At 43.8% G+C, this 25,474-nt stretch overlaps 2 protein-coding genes across 5 annotated transcripts; one reads left to right on the top strand and one right to left on the bottom strand.

The window, feature by feature from the left end:
* Positions 1-40: 40 nt before the first annotated feature.
* On the bottom strand, positions 41-23,664 carry CEP63 (centrosomal protein 63). 4 transcript variants are annotated; one of them, XM_068692855.1, is made up of 15 exons: positions 23,646-23,664; positions 19,884-20,019; positions 17,947-18,127; positions 16,825-16,920; positions 14,434-14,559; positions 13,455-13,568; positions 10,828-11,064; positions 10,455-10,600; positions 9,526-9,660; positions 8,787-8,901; positions 6,704-6,901; positions 6,213-6,299; positions 5,550-5,752; positions 4,668-4,992; positions 41-2,443 (listed from the first exon to the last, which is right to left on the bottom strand). In XM_068692855.1, exons 2-15 carry the CDS (start codon positions 19,925-19,927, stop codon positions 2,285-2,287), a joined length of 2,166 nt encoding a protein of 721 aa, XP_068548956.1. In that variant the 5' UTR covers positions 19,928-20,019; positions 23,646-23,664; the 3' UTR covers positions 41-2,284. The 4 variants fall into 4 exon arrangements, with proteins under 4 accessions (XP_068548956.1, XP_068548957.1, XP_068548955.1 ...); XM_068692856.1 differs by lacking the exon at positions 23,646-23,664 and adding an exon at positions 20,916-21,097 and having other exon boundaries at positions 10,828-11,061; XM_068692854.1 differs by lacking the exon at positions 23,646-23,664 and adding an exon at positions 20,916-21,097.
* Positions 21,166-25,467, top strand: ANAPC13 (anaphase promoting complex subunit 13). The gene is made up of 3 exons (XM_068692860.1): positions 21,166-21,344; positions 21,546-21,671; positions 24,211-25,467. The coding sequence occupies exons 2-3, from the start codon at positions 21,573-21,575 to the stop codon at positions 24,334-24,336; spliced, it is 225 nt and encodes a 74-aa protein (XP_068548961.1). The 5' UTR covers positions 21,166-21,344; positions 21,546-21,572; the 3' UTR covers positions 24,337-25,467.
* Positions 25,468-25,474: the final 7 nt, after the last annotated feature.

Genomic DNA, 25,474 nt, shown 5'->3' on the forward strand with positions numbered 1-25,474 from the left:
CTTTGGGGAACAATGCCCAGGAATTCTTTAAGGCAATTAAAAAAAAAAAAAAAAAAGGATACCCAGAAACACGGAGGCCTTCACCTAGAATACTGTTTTCTTTCTAGATCTTACAAGCAAGATCACCTAAAGTCAATCTACATGGAAACATACATTATTTTTTCAAAAAAAAAAGTGCACCACTTAAAAAGCACACATTTTCATGGACCTTCACCCAAGTATTCTTCCTGACCTTTAAGAAAAGGGAGAAAGGTGCAATGGAGCTAAAGTGGTACACTAGCATGGAGACTTGAGGGGGAGGAGGCAGGCAGAGAATTTACTATCTTTTTTTCCACAACCAACACCATGAATGAAGCTGCTCATTACCTGTATTAGAAATTGATAAATACCACAGGATTATACCTAATTGAACAGATGGATCATCTTTAGTTTCACTGCTCACTTCTGCCAACATGAAGATGAATTGGTGAGTCTCTCCAGTGGAAGGGAAACACTGAGTCAAAATGTCTCCTAACTTCTGAAAGCATTTAGTGCATGATGCAACACTCAGTAATTTATCAAGTCTTCAAAAAACATAAAATAATTTGTAAGGCACATTCAAAAGGTATCATTTAAAAAATGGTAATGCTGTCACAGCTGGAGGACGTGAGGAATCTGTAAGAGTTCTGGCATACCGGGTGCTCCATGGCTCTACAGGCTCAGTGGCTCTATGGGGGAAGGGGATACAGCATTTGTTCTGGTTTGCTGTTCAGTTTTTGTCAAAACACCTCATGACCAACAAGTCCTTACCTGAGATCGGGATAGTTAAGGTGGATGTTCCAAGAATGCCTACCTGTGGGCAGCTCTGAAGAGGAACTGAGGCCAAAGCTGACTATTTGCAAAATACACGACCACGGTTTGTCCACGGTTGTGGGCAGCTGAACGCCTCATTACAGAGACCACACAAAGAGAATTCAAAATGGACTTGAAGGTTTTATCCTTGTTCAAAGAACTCTAGAAGAAAGCCAAAATAAAAGAACTCGTTGATTCAAAAATCCTCCACCTCTTCAATTCTTGTTTTTTGGCACAACAAAGAGTTGCAGTCTGCACGCAGGCATCATCTTTGCTGAATACATCTACCTCATCAGATGGCTGCTTTATGCATGCATAGGTTACCTTTGTATTCCTAGTTGTTGACAGCATTAAGCTGTTTTAGGACAAGGTGAAGCTGATGGAAAGGAACGGGAAACTTACAGACAGGGACAAGGAGTGCCTCCGTGCCTAGGTTTGTCTGGACAAAGGTTGTGAAGACTCAACCATAGGAAGAGTTGCAGAATGCCCCTAGAAGAAAGGCAAGTCTATAGAAAACAAATTCTGTTAACTCATTTACAATTTTTCTTGCAAAAGGACTGAAGAAACACATCTCGAATGTATTCTAATGACACAGCTCAATCCGACTGGGCAGTGTCCAAGACACTGCCTAGATACAAGTAGGCTGATAACCAGCTCACACAGCAGCTGCAATTACATCTGCTGTACTGATGAATTTCTCCTGTTTGCGGGTTCCCCTCCCACCCGATTTCATTTTCCACTTCCAACTACTATTCTTTATCTTATAAGAGCTGTGACCACAATCAGAATTCAGCTATTCACTCCTCAGTTGTTTTGTAGTTCTCCAAGCAACGTGCAAGCAAGATAAAGAAGCCAGATACTATACAAACAGTAAAGTGCACAAGTTGCAAGATGAACCAGGAAATATTAAGAAATTCCGCTATGGGAAAAGTAACTGGAGAAAATACAGGCAGACTCAAGGAAAAGGAATTATATTTCTTGAAGAACACTGGTAGAGGGAAAGAATGGAAAAATTGTTTATCATAGTTCCTGATGAGATAGCAACATAAGGCACAGAATTCACTCTAAATTTCCACAGAGAAGAAAAGGGACGGTTTTCCTCTTTATTTCAATGCTTTTACATGTATAAAATACACTTTAAATACTTTACATTAAAAATAGAAAATGCTTCTAAAAACACCATAATCTGACCGAGTGCACAAACACGTATCTCTGATGCAGTCTTGTGACCCACAGCCTGCTGACTAAAGGTTTGTGGGGGAGTACTGCCCTCCATCAGATCAAACGTTTAGAGAGGAGTTTCCTTTCCTTGGCATCCAGGCTGCTGATCCAGCTCGGAGCAGGAGGTCTCTCACTCAAGCCCCAATGGCAACTGCTTTTAGGTACCTCCTTCAGGGGCAGTTTGAAACCATGCAAGTAAAGCAGCATTCAAAGCAGTGCATTTGAAGAAACACTACTCCTGCTGTCCGAAATGTCTCACTATCTTTTCACTCTCTTTTTTCAGTTCCTCAATGTGAGCATCTAGGCATTCCAGGATGTGCTGGGATCTCAGTTCTTCCTCTTCCAGGTACCTCGCAGCTATTGATCCAACTGAAGCTGTAGGCAGGGGGCACTGAGGAGAAAAAAGGGGTATAAGGTATTCTTTCATTCTGAGTTTCAGTAAGAAATGTTACTGATCAGCAAATCACACAGCTAAATACACTTCTAAGGATTGTGTCACTCAGAATTTCACACTTGTGTCATGTGTAAATGTCCCTCCCAACAGTCTCCAAGCAGCAGCAAATACTTCCAAAGCTTTTGCCAACGTGCAGGGAGTAAGGCTGGTACCTCAGCATGTGTACCTTTTCCGTTTCAGCCATTCCCCACAGAGCCAGCTGGGGGCTAGAGCTGAACAGAAACAAGCTCTCCACGTACCTGCATAGCTGCTGCACTTCACAGTAGAATCCTGGCCCCAGAAGCATCAACAGGAATTGGCTATTTACTTTGGAGAAACTGGAGTTTCACTTCAATCACCAGCCCCTCCCCTTAAGATAATGAGAGGCTTGTGCAACCATCGCTTAACTCTACAGAAGGTCACCACAAAATCCCAAGGGTCACCTTGCCCTGGGAGCATTAGTCCAGCCTCACTTAAGGTCTATATTTTGCTCCTCGCCTTCATAAAAACCTCAGTGTGCGGTAACATCTCAGAATATGGGTTCCAGAGAAGAGAGAACTGCCACGCTGGAGCAGCACCAGGAATCTCTTTCTTTTACACACCTCCTCTTCCTGAATTAATGGGTGTCTGCCACAGTCCCACAGGGGAAGCACAGGGCAAACTCCCATCGCAGCTCACTGAATGCCACTTCAGTTTGGCTAGCAATGGTCAATGAACTATTCCAGATTCTTTGCTTTACAGTCAAGAATTGTTCCTGCTACTCGCATCACTTACCCACAAGTTCTGAACTTACAAAAATAACATTGTAAACTAAGCTTAAATAATGAGTTGAAGAGAAGCTTCCTGCACAGGGGCTGGCAGGTGAATTACAACAGAGCTGCTTTCCATTACAGAAAACTTGCCTCAGTGTCTTGGCAAGACAATACAACTGGTTATTTCCCAACCCTGGAGTCTCATGGTTTTCTGGCCTTCTATCAACAGACAGGAACAAAGGAAAACAAAAAAAAATGCTGCAAACAGCAAGAAAACCTCTCCCACTCTGTTATTGCCTACTGGCATGAAATCTCCTCTCTCGATGTTAAAGGAACTAGTTTAAAGACACAGGAGCTTGACCATGAGAAGGGAGTCCCAGTCATCACACCAGAATAATTGTGTTTCCTCAGAAATCTTGTTTCTACCTCTGAGAAGATACAGAACAAATAGCTGCAATTTCTCTCTACAAAGTATCAGGGCCTAAAGTGGAACTGTTTGCACTTTGATGCCAATCCTGCCATTTGAAGAGCTTCCACTTAGACCTGACAAGCCTCCACTTGCCCACACATGAGCCTTGGAGACTTCTCCAGGGTCCCCACAAGACAAAAATACCTGTTGTCACAGCTTACAACACGCAACCAGAGGAGAAAAAACTCCAAAGACTGCTAGGGGCAACACATCTGGAACAAGGACCAGTACCCAGGCTTCCACCGTCCCTATACTACTACAAACCTCCCTGGTTTGACAAATTCCAGCACACTAGTCTGCATCCTTCTGCCATTCCCCTCCCTTCCCTGCTCAAATCTGTCTAGACTGGCAACTGCAGGAGGCACTGGGGTATACAGTCCTAAACACCTCAGGCAAGCAATGAGCCCAAGTTTCCTGTGTGTTGGGCAAGTGCTTCAGCAGCAGAGCTGAGGTAGGAGGACAGAGAAGGTGTTATTTTTATATTTACAACCTCCACATGTGCAGTAGAGCACTCATTTCAAGCTCTCCTATCAGCTGACATAAATGGCTCCAAGTGCAGGGTGCTGCCTACTGCAGTCCCATCCAGAGGAGTCAGACTCACCTTATACAATCCCAAACCAAAAGCTCAAGCAGAATCCCGAAGCAACAGAAGCAGGTCCTGATTCACACTGATGTACATCACCAGTATGGAGAGAACCAAGTGCTTCTGGAATGAGCTTAGCAGTTACAGCAAACAAAACCTTTCCCCAGAGAGTTCTGAACAGTAATTACATGACTCCCATTGTCCAAGTAATGACCACCCAGCATTGTTTTCTCTTTCCTGATTTACCCTTGACATACGCTCACAGAACAAGGCACCACACAGACAGATCATAGACTCAAAGATGTGAATTTTGCCAGATGAGAACCCAGATATATTGTCAGCAGCTGAATGGCAAACAGCTTCTATGCAACTGCTTACCAAAGGCACAGATTCTCGCTGATGATTTGCGATGTGCTTCTTAGACGCTCCATCTGGAAAACCTGTGCTGTCATCCACCACAAAGAGCGAAGAATCTGTTCCCTGCAAGGAATCCGAAGCAAGGGTAGGTGACTCCAGGCAGCCCTTCCTGCTGGTCTGGGTGGTTAGCTCACCAGTCTCAGGGATCACAGCTCCCATTTCAGCAGGCAAAGGCTGGATCTTCCGTCCCTGGGGCTCCCCTTGATGATGCTGAATAATCTTGTCAGGCTTGTGATGCGTTTTCTCTGTTTGTTCATCATGTTTGTGCTGTGATTCCCTAGTTGTCCTGCAAGGCAGGTTTGAAAACATAACTGGCTGACAGTTTGCCTCGTAACAGCTGAATTTCAGCAAGAACTTGCACAGAAATAGCAATTAACATATAGTTTACTGATAGCCTTGGCAATCCAGACTGGCTATCTCTCATTTCCATATGACTCCCAGATGCACATCCAGTCAGCAGGGAATTCTCTCTCACTCTCCTGCTACTGTAGATATCAAAAGCTATAGTATACACACATCCTAGCACTGAAAAAAAAAAAAAAAGCACAGCTGCATGTGCCAAATCTAATCCTTTCACCAAAAGCAGCACATACTGCTTCTCTATCTAGAACAGAGGCAGTCAAATACTAGCTGGCTTTGCAGAATGCAAAATAGCTGGGACTAAAAGCTATTGAGCTGCTTAAAGCATAAAGGCAGATTCCAAAGCAGCCCTTTGTGCTCTCCCATACATACTGGACAGAGATGCTGTTCCTACAGCATGTCATTAAAATCCCACGCATCCCCACACCGTCCATTTTCCTTCATAGCATTGAAGCAGCATCCTTGGGGTTATACAACACTCACCTGCAGTGCACATCCCTGGTCTTGGGCTCTTCGCTTTGCAACTGAGCAGTGTCCTCGGGTTCATCCTGGCAGACCTGGGTAGTGAGCTCCAGTTTTGCTCTGGCCTCTGCTAGATCCTTCTGCAATTGCTGGTTCTCCGATTTCAATTTATTCAATTCAGTAGCATAGCCTTCACTGAGTGCTCTCAGGGTGACATGTTTTCCCTAACAGAGAAGGGCTGAAGTCAAAACTTCTGTTTGGCAAGATACCACAGTTAAATCCAGAGCAAAGGCTGGGAAGTGACTTCCTAAAACATATTCTACCATCCCAGTTTTGACTGGCAAAATTTTCACGGCTTTCCTAAGAGCAAATCAATTATATATGACTTATCGTGTCTGCATTTAGACAAGATGTGCTAATCTGCCTAGGAAAGGAAATCTTTCTCATCACTGGATGAGGCTTTTAAAAACAGTCAGGAAAAGATGGACCAAGAGGCGTTCAGATGTAGTCATTCTCGTGACACCAACGCCAGAGGCAGAAACATGACCTCAAGTCCTCTTCCGGCTGTATATTGCAGGATTCCCTCACTTAGTTAAGACGCAAACCTCTCAGCCTAAGCTGAGAACATTTAGGTGGGGGACCCACAATGCTACTGGCTTCCCATCCCTGTTCCCTCATGCATACCTCTCGCATACCAAACTCAATTTTTTCCAGCATCTCTGAGAGATGACGGTTTTCCAGCCTCAAAGTTTCCAGCTGAACTAGAATTACCTGAGGAGACAGAGGCAAGTAACAGCTCAGAAAAAGAACACAACACATACCTACAAAACCCCACAGCCCTTTTCCACCCTCAGTTGCAAGATCTGAGCCATTATTCCTGCAAGACTGTAGGGAAGACCAGGCAAGTAACAACACACAATCATTTATTTGGTTTCCAAAATTGTCATCATCCAGACCTAGATAACATGAGCGATCTCAAATAATTCTGTAGGACTGCCTGTTACAGGTTTGAAAAGAAGGAAGATAGATTCACCAAAAATCAGAAGATTTCACCAGAAGTCTCAAAGTCTTTGTTTAAAGGTTGCAGACAGAAAGAAACTCAACATAGCTAGAAAGTGTAGGGCAGTATTCCAAGCCCTCTGTTCCATTAAAGAGACAGCAGAAGAGTTTTTTACCCTGTGCTCCACTGCTTTCCTCTCTGCTCTTTCAATTTCTGTTCTCAGCTGTTGTTCTAGGTCTGATGTGGAACCATTTGCAGATGCAATTGTGATGTCCCTCTGGTGTAACTCTTGTGTCAGTCTCGAGATTTCTTTTTTCATCCCTTCTAACTCACTTCTGTGAGTTTGATCAGCCTGGCAGAGCTGCTCTTTCAACTGGAGGAAGATATGCACACACAACCCATGATCTTTTAACAGATGTTTCAGCAAGACAGACAATGCGTTGGATAGAGTCATGTGACAACTAAGTACTGGAAAACAGAAAGCTCTAAGTAACAACCCCCCAGTGCATGCCAGTCCTTCCTGATTGAAAACCATCCCATCCCACTCCTTTCTCACACCATAAACTGCCAACTGGGACAAGATGCATGCTGTGGAGTACTTAAGATGATCTACAGTCAATGAAATCACAGCCCCTTTAGCTCACCATGCTACCTCAGTGGTCAACAGAGACCCGATGAAGTTACTGGGCAAGCACAGTAACACTTCCATAACATAACCTCGCAGTTTGCCAAACTGCCTTCCTGAGTTGGAGATGGTATCTTTAAATAGCCCTAACCAGACTTTCCTAACATGAAGGTGTCCAAACACTTTTGATTCAATGGTAGCTTGTAGCAACTAAAGCTATCCATGGCAAATTTCCACAAGCTAGCTATGCACAGGGTAAAAATATACCTCTTTGTTTTCATAACTCTATTTGATGACCACTAGTCCCTGTATTATGAGAGAATAATCATTCCCTATTTATGTTCCACATGACAGGCATGACTTTATTTTTAGTATATTCAATCTCATTTATCTCTTTTCCAGTTTGGTAAATCCCATTTCATTCAGCTGTTCCTTCCATAAAAATCACACCATCCTTTTGGTCTTCTTTTTCCATACCTTACCTTGTTTTATTCAATTCCCTTTGAGAAGCCAGATCTGAATTGCATACAATATTCTGGCAGGGACACCGAAGGTTTATTCAGTGACATACAGAACAATATAGAGTAATTTCTTCCCTAATATTTTATTCCATTAACCAGAAATATTGAGCACCTAAACCTCCAGGATTTTGCTGAGAACTACATACATTTTAGAAAACTGAAACGGATGATCTCTGCCTAGCCATGTAAATACCATACACAATATATACACACACACACATATATATATATATTGATTTATATCCATGTCACCTCAATGCCTCCCTAGTATATAAAATAGAAACAACCATAACAAATCTCTTTCCTCCTCACAGCCTGCAGAAGATTCATTGATTGGGTGGCTGTTTAAATGTGCAGCCAAGTACACATCTCTGGCAGGATCTGCATCTCTATACATTTTGAATGTGGGACAAAAGATTTGCACAAAACTGAGGTTTTTGCTCAAGTCCAATAAGGTTTCTACTCTAGCCTGGCTCCAGTTTAAAGCTCTAGACCCTTATTAAAAGCCAAACCTTTTGGAGGGCCTGCTCCCCCAGGGTGCATAGAGCATTAGGGTGGGGTTTCACGGCATATGAGCTACTCTTATTTTTTCCAGATTCTGGATTCACATCTAGGTATCAAGCCTAAAACAAACTCCTTTATTCACATACAGACAAGAACACAACTTGAAGCCGTATCTCAAGTGTGGTAGCATTTATTAGAGCAGAACCCATTCCTTCCCTGTTCTTCATCCTGTTGGGAGCCTGTAGAAGGCAGAAGCTCAGTATTCTAGGCTTGAATTTCTTTGCACATTCGCCCTTACAGCATCAATAAGAGTATCTCCACACTGCAGAGAAGCACTGTGCAACATAAGAAACAGGTCTAAGAGAGGCACACAAAGTCAACTGCACAGCCACGTACAGAAACCTGAGAAACCATCCTCTCAGTTCCCCCTTTTCAGATCTTCTCCTTACTCTTTAGCATATCCCTGCCTCCACAGCACTCCCGGCTTTGGATCCCCTCCGCAGCTTTGCTAACAGTGCACCACAGTCTCTGCTGAGGCACATGACACGCACAGAGAACGGCTGACTCCACAACGCCTTTCCCACTCTCCAGGAACAAAGTGACGTTACCTTTTTAATCTCTGCCTTCGACTCAGTATGGTGTTCTTCCATTGACTGCAGCTCTTTGATATTCTCAGCCAGTTCTTCACTCAGCTGTACACACCTTGCATTTGAAGACACCAGGCTAGATGCCAAATGTAAAACTACGGATTAGAATACTCCAAGAAGGAGAACATGGTCAGGAGAAACTTTGATCTTCCAAGCAGTCTCCTATGTCTGTCACAACAGAAACTGAACTCTAACCTAGAAGTTCCTTAGCAATCCTTTGGGTTTCTGTACCAAAATGATTTTAAAAGGAATAAGGAAGCTGATCTAATAGATACAGTGGTTTCTTGTTTGCTTCTTTGTCATAATAAGATTACCAACTTCCCATGCAAACATTTGTCTGAAAACCACAAATTCAGAAAGGAAAACTTGTTTATAATTCTTATTTCACAGGTTTAGATCTGGTTCTTACCAGCTGCCTAACAAAGGCTCCCTAACCTATTACAAATGAAAGTGCTAAGCCTAAGCAAGCCAACATACTGAAAACACCCACAGTGTGCAGTGAAAAGCAGCCAGCCAATTAGCAAAACAGTCTCACTATTAAACTGCAAAATGAATAACATTTGATTTCTTTAGCCCTTTAATATTTTTAAAAGCCTACAAAAATCAGTGGGCCTGGTTAATTTGATGAATACAACACATTAGGTATTACATTATTATCCAAGTTTCATTGCACATTCAGAGGAAGCAAGCAGTCAGCTACCTGTTCTCAAGGTGAGTCACCTCCGACTGTAAGTGCTGTTCCTTCTTCTGGGCAACATCCAGCTGCAGGAGTACATGCTCCAGCTCTAGCCCAGGAGAAGACAACTGCTTCTCCTGCAAGCGCTCCTCCAAGGCCCTAACCAGAAACATGAAATTTAGTTTCAGTAGAAAACCATTATGCCTGATTACACCAATACAGGAAACACAATCACTATCTGCTTGGAATTCTCTGAAAACTGCACAAAACCCAACACTAGGTGACACGTATGCACTGTGAATACATAAACATGTCAGCTAGAGGACAGCTCCCTTTTGAGTTCAGGGTGATTGAATAGGACTGCATCCAATTTGATGTTGGCCTCCCTGAACCAGGCAGTTCCACTGCCATCAGCAGACATCCAGTAACTGCTCACAAGAAACTGTGTGGTGGTCAGGTAACATAAGCCAACGTGTTTTGACGTGGCCATTGGAACCCTCTAGCTTTTGCACGTTGCCAGTGCAGAAGGGAAAGGCCGAGATAATCTTCTCACATGTGTTACCTTACCAGGGCCCTCATTTTACATCCTTAATTCACTGAGAACTTCCACTGACATTGGTAAGCTCAGTATCAAAACCTGAAAGCCCTCCAGCACACATAAACACACACACACAAAAAAGAAGTAAACCATGCTCAAAAGCTCTGTGCTGTCCCCAGAAAGCTATCTGAGTAGAAAGCTGATTCCTTCCACACTCTGCTGAGAATCAAAAGCAATGCAAACTGGCAAATACTGCAAGGAAGCACAGCACTTGTGAGAAACTACTGTATACTACCCTGTATTCCAAGTGATACAGAGCCAGCTCTATGAAAATGCTGCTTCTGTTCTCAGTGGAAGAAACTGGCATATAGATTTGGATGCAAGAGCATAAGTACCAGTGAAGCACAGATGTTACCTGATGAGGAGTTCTTTTGTGTGAAGAGTTTCAGTCACTCTGGCCAGCTCTTTCTGCAACTGTTCCTGGTGCAGCTTGGAGCTGTCAATGAAATCTTCCTGAGACTGCAAGGTGGCTCTCAGTTCCATCTTCTCATCCTGTAACACCTGCAGGGGAGGAAGAAATGATTGTTGCAAGATGGACTAGACTAGATCAGATTGTTGTAATGAGAAGAGAGGTTGAACAGATTTCTAAAGAACCCTTGAAAATAGTGAGGAGCACCACATGGGTACAAAGCCAGCTTTGAGGCCAATCAGGCACTTCACAAAGGCTCTAGAAGGCTTACAAAGGCTCACTGCTTTAAATGCAGTTTCCCAACAATTCCTTCACTGACCTCTAACATTTTCTTGGATTGCACTAGTTCTTCTTGAACTCTTTGTTGATCTTCCAGAATCATCCGATTGTTTTCAGTCAGATCGTCCACTCTCATGTTAAGCCTCTCCACCTCCAGCTCGTTGGCACAGATAGCATCATTGGCCCTCTCCAGCTTGCTAGTTAAGTGCTGGATTTCCGATCGGCTAGCCAGCTCCACTGACTCCAGAATCTGCTTCCTATTGGCAAGCTGAGTCTGCTAACAGTAATCAGTATGTATGAAAGTGAAATTCTCAATAGTACAGTACATCAAACCTGAATTCGAAACAACCATTAGTTTCTTTGCAGAACAAGTCACATCCTTGAAGTAAGCATGATTACCTTTCAGGGAATGAAGGAAAGCATTATTCCAGGGTTACAAGGTAAGGTAGTTCTGAAGCTAGACAGAATTAAAAATAAATGAGAGGCCTCTCTGATTCTGAAAGGGTTTCAAAGAGAATCCCAGAAAAGAGGACCTCAAATCACTCAAGTTGTCCAGGTATGAACTAAGAACAAAGCTGCTTAATATTTTTGCCCATTAACCTAAGGCTAGACCAGAAGAAATGACAGCATGTAAGGTTTGCAAATGCCATACATAAGCTAGAGATTACCCCATCATTAATTCCACGCTAGGACAGAAAGCAGCTCTTGGTGCACAATAAGGGGAAAGAAAAAAAAAGATCAGAAACTGAATTGGGTACAACCACCAATTATGCTTCGCTTTATGCAGTAAATAATCTGGTTCTAACACCCTGCTAGAATGCTCACTTTGAATGTTTTATTGTTTTAGCAGCAGACAAAAAGACGTAATAGCGTAAGGAACATATGACTAGCAAACAATACATGCACTATTATTTACAAGCATGATACTTTATTTCATAGCATTTTTTCCACATAGTTAATTGGCGAAATTTAACAACCCAGCTCTCATGTAAGCTTCTAAGAATACTCACTTGGTGTATTTCCTTTTGTATAGTACCTTATAATTTTTAAGGGCTGAAACAAAATATTTGAGTAGTCCTTTACTCCCAATTTCTAAGAGCAGCAATTCCTGCCAGTTTCAGAATCACCACTTGCCTGACACATAATGCCTCGTAACTGAGAAAACTATAGTAACTGTGCGTTTGGAAGACTATGGTATAATTTTGATTACAGCCTTTTCATTATTTGAATAGTCATGACAGAAAATGTAATCAAGAGGGGCAACAGTTTAAAGTATAGCCTTTCTCAGCCCAATAAACCAGAGTGCCAGACTACCTGAGCATTTGTTTCTGCATTAGGAAAATATATAAGCTCTCTCTTATTTCCAGCCACAGAACGTGCAGGGCAGCACAGAAAGTAAGTTTCACCTGTTGACTTTAAGGGCTGCAGGTGTTACAGAGAGGTGCTCATCACTGGATGAGAATGGCAGGCTTCCCTTAACTACGCTGAAAGATATGAGGGGGACCCAGCTGAAAGCATGGAAAGAGAGAGTACTCCGCGGTCACAGATCTCAGCTTGACCTTGTGCCAGAAAAGCAACCAAGCATACAAAATGCATAGAAACATCCAAGACAAGAATTTAGTAGTTTCATGCTGGGCTTTTCAAAGAAACTAAGGTTTCAGGCAGTCTGTTCACAGCAACTATGCACCTAACTCACCTACACTGCTTAGGAAAAATGTCCCCAAATGTCTGTTCTTCTGCTGCACACTGAGTTCCTCTGTGCTCCGGTATACCAGCCTGCACTCCAAGGACACATCTGTTCTCAGACAATTGAGCTATCAATGATAAAAAGACAGCAGAGCAGCAAGACCTTCTGCTCAACGACTCTCTCTGCATTTGTAGATCTACTAGTGTCAGCCTCTCACAAAGCCCCTGTCAGAGCCAGCTTCAATCCTGTCATCACAAACTTCCTCCTTGCAGGAGCTTCCACTCAAGAGTAATTCAGGAGCCCATTAAGTGTAAAGTCCCCAGCAAGAGCTTCTTATCAGTGTCTGCTGTGATTGTGTCAGTGTGACTTCACAGCTGTGCTCTAGGTCAATTCATCTTGCTCTGCTGCAGCACCACTAACTCACTCAACGATTAGCTTTTCAGGAACAGCAGCCCCATTACTTCTTGCTTTTAGGAGACCAACAATAAAAATAAAAAACAGGGCTGAAAAATGCTGTTACTTCAGTACTTTGAAGTATCCGTTGTAGGGGAAGGCTATTTTCCAGCATCATCCTCTGAGCTGGACCTACAAGGTACATATTTAGCTACTGGCAGGTAAATAGCTTTGAACTAGATGACTTGATATAATGGCTATTTTAAAGTGTTGTATGTCGTGGTTTCTGCCTCTCAGGGAAAGCTTCAACCTACTACCTTCTCTGCTAATTGGAGCAGGGGGAGGGAGAGCTGCAAGAGGTTTGTCTAACCTCTGTTGATAGACTCCAGATCTTTTTTCCATACAGCACTTATACAAAGTAAAGCTTATTCCACTGGGACATTAAAAGTCATTTCAATGGCAACCTAAACTGGATTCAAGCCTGAGAGATTTCATTAGTCTCTCCCTCTTCCCTCCTCCCTGCTCTCCCACCTGCTGCCACAAACAAAACAAAACAAAAAAAAACTTTCAGCGCATATTAATTGTACCTGAATGAGCTCAGACTGCTCAGCCAAAGCCTTCCTCTGTGCTTCCAGCGATGCCACCTGCTGCTGGTAACGCAAACGCTGCTTCTCCCAGTCAAGTGATTTCTGACGAAACTCCTGCAAGGACAGCAGGGGTGGCTTAGAGCGGCACATCCACTCAGTTGACAAGATTGCCCCCTTCCAGGTCATACCCATGTTTGCTTTCTCTCTCCACCACATTCTCACGCACCTTTCCCCACAGCGGGGATACCATTAGCCAGTCATTTGATGCACCAACTCAGCGGTACAAAGCCCCTCACATACTGTGCTTGCTTGTATTTCCCTCCCTCTCGAGATGAACGTCAGTGTCAATTATTGCTGTTTACAAATGTTAAGTGCTAAAAGATTCATGGCTAGTTTCATGGATTTGTTGTCAGAGGTTTAACAATTCAGACTGGCTTTAGCTTCCAAGACAGGCTGCTATTGAAGTCACAAAGATGGCAACCATTAACTACAGAGTTTTAATGCTATCCTCTGCTCCACAAATTGGACACTGCCATCAGTCAGATGCATTTGTCAGCTACATCTACAGGGTACATTAGAAGAAAATTGAGTGTGGTTGAGCTCTGCATAGCAGGAAGATTAAAAGACGAAACATGGCTGAGAAGTTTTATAAGTAGCTCTTCCCCTCTCGAAGAAGCCAGATGACAACCTCACCACACGGGAATTATTCCACTCACATAATTAATTACTCTTCCAGCACTTTCTTCCTTTCATTTATTCAAAGATTAGGAACAGTGAAATAGTTTATCCTGTGTACTTAGAGGCCTCAATGCAGGCAACAGTCTTTATTACACAAGTAATTGAGAAGAGCTAGATGGAGGGTACCTTTTAACCAGGATTCACAGTCCACTTCCCAGTTCACTACTCAAAGTCACCAGTGAAGCCCAGAAAATCAGTTCATACGTGCGAACAGATTAGCAATTGCTTTTGAACTACTTACCTCCAGCTTCCTGGTCAGTCGCCTCATTTCAAACTGGTCATCCCCTTGTCTCTTGTTACATTCTTCTCTAGCTTCTCTCATTTGTTTCTTCTGCAGCTTCTCATAGCTTCTTCTCAGCCTAGCTAACTGCAGGAGTTCAGTAAAAAGGACAACTTTGTTCAAGGCCACCAGGCAAGAATTAAATAGCACTTTGAGGGAAGGCATACAAAATGGTTTCACGCAAACAATTCCCCCAATCAAGGCCACACAGCTTGCAAATGAAGATTTATATTTGTATAATGAGCCTATTATACTGATAGTATCACAAAATACGCTGAGTTATATAAGAGGAGCAAGATGCCACACTTAAGTCATGACATCAGCAGCTCCAATTAGACCCCTGTCTTATCACAATTAAAGCATGACTAAAATATTGATCAGATGGAGGTTTACTTGTAGCTGGTAACGTAGCTACAGCGTGGTACCTCCTCTCTCTACAGGTGGTTCCCAGCCACAGCAGCAGCAGCAGGACCTGTGCTCCATCTCCTGTGGTGGGGCACACCATGCCAAACAGGGGCAGGCGGCAGTCCTACACAGTTTCTTCGAGGTTAAAGCGAAGCTCAGGTGGGGACTGGAACTCTTCCACTTAGCAGAAGGAAGATCTGAGAATTGCTATTATACATAATATTAACACTATTTCATCTGTCATTTTCTGCTTAGATACACTGAGCATTTCAGAATGACTGGAGCATGCCAACAGAAAATATCACTCCTCCGCCTACTGCTAGAAAGCTAAACTCTTATCAGAAGTACGAATGAGGAAAAAACTCTTGACATTAAAATGACCCTCTGTGCAAACAATCACTTACAACTCGCACAGCATTTTCCATCTGATGAGCTCCCTCAACTCAATTATTAAATAAATTAAGTTTCCACTTCATGGTCACAAGAATTTGAGAAGACATCATACCCATTTTGGGAAACGATGGAGAAACTTAAGCTCATGGATAAAGAGGAGGACTGTGAGAACAAACGTCTGAATCAAGGCCTCATGATTCAGTCCCACACACCGGTCACAAAAGGTTCTCCAGTGCCCTGAGTCAGCACAGTACTTCGGCACGTTCAATGGGAATGGACAGATGTACAGGCTTAGAGTTAATAGGTGAACATGTTTTGCCAAACGAGTCAGGAGATTACAAGCAGTGGTTTATTCTTTCATCAACCTCAGTGAGTTGGACACTGTACCTGTAATTTTACTGGTAATCGTGGTAAACTGAGATAGAAAGAATTTCCCCAAACAGCACTAGCAACAGAAGACCGAGGAATATTGCAGCTTAATGTCATCTACATTAATACTTTGTGGGTAAAACACCAACGCATTGCAATTTTAACCACAACACACACTTTATTTTAGCCTTCACAATTTAGGCGGATCTGCCAATGCACCTCAGCTTTGCTCTGCAGCTTATCCACTATTCCAGTGGGAACATCTAGTGAATGAACACTGTTAATCATACTGAACAGTAAGGTGTTTTAAATGAGGACAGATGCTTTCCATCGTCAAAGCTAAGACTACCAAATTAATTTAACTTACAGCTTACAGCGAGCATGAACCAAGCCCAACCCTCCAGAGAAAAAAGGTGAGCGCTCTACTAGCTGTTCATGCCATTTACTCGCTGCTTCTGACAAGCAAGTGGAGACAGGCAAAGAGTTAAGGCATAAACACGGAATGCTGCTGTACTACCTGCAGGATATTGCGTGTGTATCTCCTTGCGGTGAACAAGCTTTTTGAGATGAAAGCTCTGAAACTGTTTTTTTCAAAATATTTTCCAAGTGCACTTAGTTTTTATTAAGCATATTAAGACTAATATGCCTTGGAAGAACAAAATCCCCATCAAAAAAAAAAATCAGAATGAATGGAGGCAGAAAGATGATGAGACTGCATACCAATCTCGTCTCATTTTTTTCATACAATCAAGGCCAGTTACACCACCACCCCATTTTAATTTCATGAAATGCTGAAGGAGCAAACTGCTGCTGCCTGTACCCATAGCAACTTCTGTATAAGCACTATGGTGACTAGAATTGGCAAATACAGGAAATTTTTGCAGTAAACTTCTGCAGATGTCTAACACATGAAAATTGCAACAGTACACTTACTACACATTTCTACTCCAATAGTCTTCTTTGTCACGGAGTTCCTCCCAAGTGCTAAAAAACAGGGCTATCAAAGCATAAAAATACCACTTTGTATGTGTGCAATGCTCTCTTTTTTTAAGAACATAAACATCCATAGAATGGGAAGTTTTAAAACCATGACATTTAAACAACAGCAATGATGCGAAGTATTTTACCTATCAGATCATATGTCAGCTGGGAACCAAAAACCAATCCTCTCTTTTTGAAACTTACCTCCTCTTGAAATTTCTTTAGTTGCTGTTCGTATTCTCTAACCAAGTCCTGTTTGGCTGTTTCCATGTCTTCCAGCTGCTGACGCAACATGCCAACCTGAACGACAAATCAAAATGCAGATGAATAAAATAGAAACAGACTTCATTGTCAGTAAATACAGGGATTACTTTTCATTTCATAAATATACACTGGAGAGGGAGTGGCAAATGAATGCTAAGAGACCCTCAATCTCCTAGCAACTGGATGTTTCAATGGGGTCGCTCACTATGAACCAGAGTAAGCTTATGCCTGAATCTTTGGTTGGTTGGGATCAGAACTGCTTCTGTTCTGGCCTCTTGCTTTCAACCAGTTTCTGGCTTTCATTTTTGGGGACAAAACTGACAGTTTTGGCTTGAAAGAAAATGGTATTTTTCTCTATCATTTTCATCATATGGCCTCCTTGACTCTTGCTAATTTTATCTGATCCACAGAAAGATACAGAAACTCATTGTACAAAAGAAAGCCAATGCTCCACATCCTGTGCAGAAACGTCACACGTTGATGCTTCTACACTAATAAATAAATTTATTACATTTCCTTCAGTCTTAAGATAGAGGCTACAATACCTGACCTGCATAAAATAGCCCTCAGAAAAACTCTCAGCAACATCTTGGTTTAGTTTACACCACTGAACATTTTTCTGCCCACGCATGCAGGCTGCAAGGCTGTTGGCTACTGCTGTATCCAGATTCAGCACCTCCGGGTTCTCTTTAGAAACTCTGGCCATTCAACTTGCACCAACTTCAGCCAACCCTTAGAGAGCTGATCATCTGACTTTGGTTGAATTATGAACTGGACACCCTTGTCCAACAAGCTCCTTTATAAATTCGAGTGCTTTATAAATTTCCAGTCATGAGACAGGCTCCTGTTTTGCTTAGCACAGCTGTTTGCTAAAGTTAATCCTTTGTTTTGGCCTGGCAGTTAAACAAACAAATGTGAATCAAATCTGATGAAACTAACTAAAATACAGGTCCATGCAAAGTCAGCAGACTCTGAAACTGAGGTTCAGTCTTTATATTGTATTGTAACATGCAAAACACACAGGTGGATGCTGATCAGGAAGCAATAAACCAGAGGCAGTACCTCCTTATATTTTTCCTCCAGAGCAGCCCTGGCTGAGGAAAGCTCCTGCTCTCGAACACTCAAGCAAGATTCCAAAGCCTGTGTCTGACCTTCCCACTCAGACTTCTTGTGAGCCACCATAATGTCGATCTGCTTCATCAGCTCCTGCAGCTCAGCCTCGCAGGAAGTCAAGAACCCACCGCTGGAAGGGAAAGAGCTTCAGGTCACAAAGCAGGCACCACCCCACACAGGTCCAGCACCCCCACACCAATGAAGTCAGCAGAACAAACCAACTTGCCCTAAAGGCACCAGCACTGCAAGCTACACTGCAGTACTGTGAAGTCTATGCAAGTCAGCTTGCAGAGAAATTTATGGAATACTTAACGCGTTCACCCAATTGTCTAACGCACTAACTCACAACTGGTACGTTTATATCACTGAGCAGAAACTTACATTTGACAATGACCAATGAAGAGTACTTTTGAAATCCCAGTCAGAACAAATGACCTATACACTTTAAAATGTAAGGTGTTTTGCCTTCTACTCACCACATAACAAGCACCTATAAATACTTTTGTCTTGATAGTATGCGTTATCAAGGCAAACCAGAATATGTTATATCCACATTTTGTACTGGTCTTAATTGCTCTCCAGACAGAGGCATTTTATACTAAGTTTCAGTCACCAGAGAAATCTTACAGCCAAGCTATCAGCTCCCGAAAACAAAAGTTTATCACAAATGCAGACAAACCCCTAAGTAGAGGGGGTTGGATGACAACATGATAATGAAGAATAAAACATTCTCAATCCAATGGGGAGAGTCTGCTCCCTAGTGATGCTGCAGTTTCTAATTTGGTGCAGTAATTATTGAAGCCAATACAACTATCTCCTCTGAAACTTCACAAGCTGCTAAGCCAGGGACAATATTAAGGCTTGCAAGATACAGCCCTAGAGGGCAGTGAACTCCATGACGATCTTCACCCCTTTAATTTGCCTGTCAAACAGAAAGCACTGAAAAGAAATGGAAATCAATAGGTTAAAGGATTGAAATTTCTCTGTTCCCCCAGAGCATATGCACACTTCACAACTTGACAGTTTTTCTATAGGGAAAGAAATAGTTCTTAAAGCAGCCAAAATCAGTTAAATTTGAAGTTCACCCTGTCCTGCGAGTTAACCAAAAATTAGCAGCTATTATGCAGAGCAAGAACATTTCCTTCTCAGCATCTGCTAATATAACGCTAAGTCTAAACTTGATTTATGCAACCAGTTATCTGTAGAAAATACATGGTATCGGTAAACTTGAGTCACGTTCTCAGAGAAAACTATGAAAATGGCATCAATGACTTCTGCTTTGTGTTTGTTTAGTAAATAAAACATTTTTTCCATTATTGGCACTACAGTCTCTCTCTGGGATCCAAAAGTCTAGATACTTTAACCTAAGACAGACCATTAAGGATTCTTCAGAGACGAATGGGACTCTGCCGTTTCAACATAAGCAGGAACTAATCAGATGCTTGCATTAAAAACAGACAGCAAAGATATGTCTCATTAACCTTGCAGGGCTCTTAAGAAAAATATTTATTCACACTTCTAATTGCCATTGCTCCTGATGCTACAAGGTAAGAAGGGTCTTTTAAAAAAAAGGGGGAAAGGGGTAAAGGTTTTAGGAAGATGAAACACTGAAATTCTAACAATTAAGACCACAATATCTGACAGCAAGGGATTACTGCAAAGCCAGCTAGCTGAACCAGCAACTTTGCTTCTGACCCAGCTGAAGGCCACTGCAGGCTGTATTTGTCCACCAGCAGACACTGGGGGATAAACACCAAAGGCCTTATTTAAGCAATGGAAGTTTGCATAACAACGGTTTTGGTGTAAAACTGATTTGGTTGTAAATAAGAGGGAAGCTCTGTACTTAAACTATTTTAAAAGACTGGCATACACTTTTGCTTACATACCTTCCCTGCCCATTTCTTTGCATTCCTTCCAACAGAGCCTCCATCAGCAAATCGGGGTAGATTTAGCAGCTAGGAAAGCACACAAAAGCAGCGCTCACCCGTGGCAATGCAAGAGCAAGCCTACTTCTCCATCCAGCTGCAGAACAAACAGACAAGGCCACAGGGGAAAGAAGTTAAAATATATACATATATATATATAATTATCACACTATTACAAGTGAGCAGAACAGCGGTCACCTTCATGAATTTACAAGCAAAATAAGGGAAAACAGTTTTTTATACAGAAGAAGACCTGATACAAGCACGCAGCAGTGAGACCGCAGCGATGCTACGCTCCTTAGAGCACACAACTGCAGCTCACGCAGCAGCTGTACCAAACTTTGCCAAACGTCCACACGGCCAGCCCGAGACCCACCTCTGACTGACGCATTTGTCACTTCAGACAACAAATATCAGCGCTGTGTAAAAGCAGGGGTATGAATCTATCCTTCACTCAGGTCTCTCCCTAGCCTATCAATCTAAACAGCCCCCGCGATGTTCTGCTGCGCTCAGGATACACCGGGGCTTGGTGTAGTTCTGAGAAGTGCCTTTTGAAGACAGAAATCACTTCTTAAAGACTCCTCTGGTGCCTTAAGCTCTGAAGGCGAGCTGCCCAGCTGCACAGCAGCAGTTCGTTGCCTCAGCTAACCCACCACCGTCCTTCGGGTCACAAACACGCAGATACGTATGCATGCACACAACATTTTCACCTGTATGTGAAGCAAGAAGGGCTGATCCTACAGGCAAAAGTAGGGGGAGGTTAAAAATGTAAACAACAGAAAAAGCTAAGTTACAACGGCCCCATGCCAGAAAGCTAGAATTTATTTCAATGGCTCCCCCAGGAACCAGTGGCTCCGTAACAGAAAGGCGGTTACACACCTGAGCATAAAGCCCCCATCCCGCTCCTACAGCGCTTCCAAACCCCATGGGGACACCAGACCTAGGGACCCAAGCAGCACCGCAACCCCCCGTGCACGCAGGACTCCGTCTCACCCAGGAGGAGCACACAAAATCCTCTCCCAGCTCCGTGCTCAGCACCCCCCGGGCACCCCAGCCCAAGACCCAGCCGAGGGGAGAACCGAGGGGGGGACCTGGCGAGCGCCGGGCCCGGCCGCCCCCGAGCGCCTCAGGCGGCCCCGCGCTGCTCCGCTCCCCGCTCCCCGCCCGGCCTCCGCCGGGGGACGGCGCCGCTTGATGACGGCTGGCGGCAGGCGCCGGGGAGCGGCGGCGGCCCCAGGCGGCCCGAGGAGCCTTGAGGCGGGCGGAGGCAGCGGCCCCGGCCTCGGGAGCCGCCCAGGGGCCAGAGGGAGCCGGCGGGGCCGGGGGGTTGGCAGCGGGCGGGGGCCGCGCTGCGCCGCCATTACGCGGCGGGTGCTGCCGCCCCGGTGCTGCCTCACGGTCTCCTGAAGGGAATCTGTGAAGGTCAGTAGCCATGAACGCGCTCAGGGCTGTGCCGTGGGTAGCACCAGGCTCCCTTTGTGCCAGGCTTGAGCCCAAAAGCCGGGTGGCCATGCCTGGAAAGGGTGGGAGCAAGGGGAGCCGAGGTGCCTCGGCTGTTCCATGTGGGTGCGTGCAGGCTGCGGGGTGTTAATGTGTGTCTGAAATGGTGTCTCGGTGTCCCAGGCTTGGCGTTGCCTGCCCGCTGCCAGGATGGACAGCGAGGTGCAGAGGGACGGCAGGATCTTGGACCTGATCGACGACGCCTGGAGGGAGGACAAGCTGCCCTACGAGGACGTGGCCATCCCGCTGGTAGGTGAGCGGCGGCTCGTCAGCCCGAGGTTTCACACAGCCCCTGCCAAAAACAGCACAGGCAATATCGCCAGTGGCACCACTGATGTGTATGAAAGGCTCCTGGGATGGGTGTGACGTGCTCTTTCCTGCCCGGTGTGCCAGTCAGGCCTGCGTGTAGATGAGGACGTGGATGTCCCTGTCCCCCTTCCCCAGCCAGTGACCAAATCTCCTCAGAACTAGCACCCGTCCCACCACACACTGTGGGGTTTGGCATCGGGGGAAGCAGAATTGCCCTCTCTCTCTCTCTGTGCTATCCTTTGGCATTGCCTGCAGTGGCCGGTTCATTTGTAGAACAGAGAGGGTCAGTCTTATGCTAACAGTTAAAGTCCTGGTTTCGCTTTATTTCCAATTCCTGACATTCCCTTTTTTTCAAATGTCTTCCTACTTTCAGACTTCTCCAAACTCATTGTTGCAGTTGCCACTTCAAGGATAGCAGGGAAAATGCTGGCACCTGCAAGTAGGACTCTTGCTTGTAATGCTGCATCCAATGCATGGCAGCTATCCTTCCATCCAGTGTACGGCCTGTACAGCTGCTAGGCCAGAGAGGTGCAGCTGAGGAAAAGCTACCTCTTATCCCACAAATCCCCAGACTGAAGCTTCACATATCCCCCACCAGCACCTTCCTTAGCCATTGGGGGCTGTCTGTGAACTGAGAAGTAGCTGAGGATTTTCCCTTCTTCAGTCAGGTGAACAAGCTTTATCCTGGCTAGCACTGACAAAGTAGTCATGCCAAAATTGTGGCAAACCAGAGGCTGCTAGTTTATTTTAGAATCACAGAATCATAAAGGTTGGAAAAGACTTCCAAAATCATCTTGTGCAGCCGTCTCCCTACCACCAATATTACCCACTAAACCATGTCCCTAGGTACCACAACCAGCCTTTCCTTAAACACCCCAGGACAGTGATTTTTAGCACAGAGACATTTCCAAATTTCCAGTGACATGGCTCAGGCTTTAGCCCTTATATCACAGCATGCCACCATTCTTGGATAACGCAGCTCAGGTTTGGCCAAGCCCCTCCTTGGTGCGGTGAGGGGATCTCAAAACTATGATCCGGTCAGAGCGAGACGCCCAGCACTGTCTCTTCAGGGGACAAGACGCAGCTACTCACTTCCAAAATCCATGTATACAACACACAAGTTTTCACAGAATCATCTAGGTTGGAAGAGACCTCCAAGATCACCTAGTCCAACCTCTGACCTAACACTAACAAGCCCTCCACTAAACCATATCACTAAGCTAACCACTTTCCTGCCAAGGTTTGAGCTAGAGGGAAAGATTTTGCACAACTGTGGTTCTCAGATATGAGAACCCAAACCCCACTTTGCTTAGAATAATGTGTTTTTAAGGCAGTCTGAATATTATAAATTGGTTCCATGATGACATTTGCTATCACGCTGTGTCCAGGTCAAGAAACACTACTGTTTCTTTCCTTACAGCTATCACCTTTTCAGCTACTTACAGCACATACAGGTGGCAGCCTCAGAGCAGGAAGCCTCATCAATTAACAATAGAAAGAAAGGCCTGGTTGTGGATACACAGATCCCCAGGGATGGGATTGGCTCTGATCACATGGAGAAACCAGCACAAATTCATGGGAGACTTAATCAGAAGCGCTGTGAAGGAGCAAGCAGAATAGCTGCACAGTGGTATTTGAGCTGTCCTGAGCATCTAATCCAGTGCTCGCTGGAGAGATTCCCATGAACTAACATGGGCTGAAATCACATGCCATTTTCAAAACTGGCAGATTTTATTTAGCTCATGCTGGGATATCCAGAGATCTAGGACTCAGAATTCTTGCCCAAATGGTTGTTTGCGGAACGTCTTGCGGAATAACACATACTCTTTGTGACCACACCAATACAGCAACACTGAGAACAAATAATATAAGGAAGCAAAAAGAAATTTCACTTAAGCTGTACTTCCTCCTTACCATGCCCTGAGGAGCTCTGTGCTGCACCTGGTAGGGGTTTCTGCCATTTCCTCTTGCTGTAGCACAGCCACACCTGTGTTCAGCATGTAGGAAGAGGAAGGATTTCTCACCTGCCGCAGGAAAGTAATATGTTACAGAGCCAGTTGTCTAAATACAGCTACAATAAATGCAATATCTGTATTCTTGGCAACAGCAAAAGAAACACATTGCAAACCAGCACTGAAATAATTGCACCATACTATTATTTACTTATTTTGCATTTGCTATATATTCTCCTTCACTGCGTGTGCAGTCTGAGTATACAGCAAGGCCCCAGGGCCCTGGAAAGCCAATTTACCTTTCAGATGAAGCATCATAATCATATGAAAAGAATATTGTTCATAACTGGGCTTAGTAATGTTTTAACTGAATCACTATGTGTGAAATGTATTGTTCAGATGCCCCCTCTGGTCTCATTTGTGGATTTTTGTATTTATTCATACGAAGTCTTAGTCACCTGCTCCTTCTAGGAAGCAAGCCTATTATGCATGGAATGCATTGTACCTTTTTTTTTGTTTGTTCTCAGAATGAGCTTCCTGAACCAGAGCAAGACAATGGTGGCACAACTGAGTCTGTGAAAGAACAAGAAATGAAGTGGACAGATCTGGCTCTCCAGTATCTCCACGAAAACGTTCCTCCCACAGGAAACTAGCGAATCAGTCAGATTTCATGCAGGGGATGCATGAATGTGATATAAAAATTATTTTTCGTCTGACCATCATTATCATAAGCTTCTCTAAGGAGGAAACAAAGTTCCTGAAGAAGGCTTGGATTCAAACTACTCAGTGACTAAACACAGTTTAACATGCTTCTGTGATTTGTGTGAAACAACAAAGGCTATCTGAAACCTCAGAGCTAACATCAGAATGTTTCTCTTTACTTATGTAACATTATTTTATATCTTCTGTTAACTTATTCTTAAGTTGGTGCCAATTTCGTTCTTAAATGTTTTCTACATGTGATATAAAAGTAGTTTTTACTGTCTGACGTTGTTCTTTCCTTTCAAATCTCACAACGGGATCATTTGTGACTCTGAAGGCTCATGTTCCAAGCATAACGGTGTATTTTGTGGTTAGAGCTCACTACAGAAAACCCAAATAACCTTGAGTCACTTGTTACCATCTTTAACCAGTGTGTGATGTGAGTGCAAGACTGGTCAGTCAGATTCTAGGGCTGGAAGTCACGTGCAAACACAAGTGGCTCTTTGAACTCCTCATCTCAGGATTTGATGGTGGCGTTGGACAACATCTCCAGTGCTGACATCCTGGGGATGTTTGCCAACGTGCATTCTGTCACCAGTCTAATTTATGCTGAAATGGGGGTTACTCAGAATCATTGTCTTTTGACAGATGTTTGAGAGTTACAGGGAAGAGCCTGCCAGTCCCAGTCAATTGACTGATGATAGCTGCTTGGATGAGTTGTCTCGTAGGGGAAACAGCAATCTAAGGGAAGTGGTGGGGAAAAGAAACAAGTGGAGCTTAGCTTCAGGCAATAAATTGTTACCTCTTTTAATGCTGAGAAGAAAGGCAAGGGCCTATTGATTTTGTTACCTCATCTTATCTCTGATTCTCAAATGTCTTTTGCGATAGGTAAAAGCCTTCTGTTCATCCTGCATGTTTCACTGTTGGACCGATTCCTTCACACCATTGGCAGAACTTGCTAAGGAGAAAATATTTTGACAGAGTTTAGGATTACTGGTAGAAGTGAGAAAGGAACTGGAAGGAAAACAATGTTTCAAATGATTTTCTATTGCCAGTGCACCAGGAAAAGAAAAAAAAATAAATTCCTGG

Source organism: Anas acuta, chromosome 9 (assembly GCF_963932015.1).
Source record: "Anas acuta chromosome 9, bAnaAcu1.1, whole genome shotgun sequence".
Classification (NCBI taxonomy): Eukaryota; Metazoa; Chordata; class Aves; order Anseriformes; family Anatidae; genus Anas; species Anas acuta.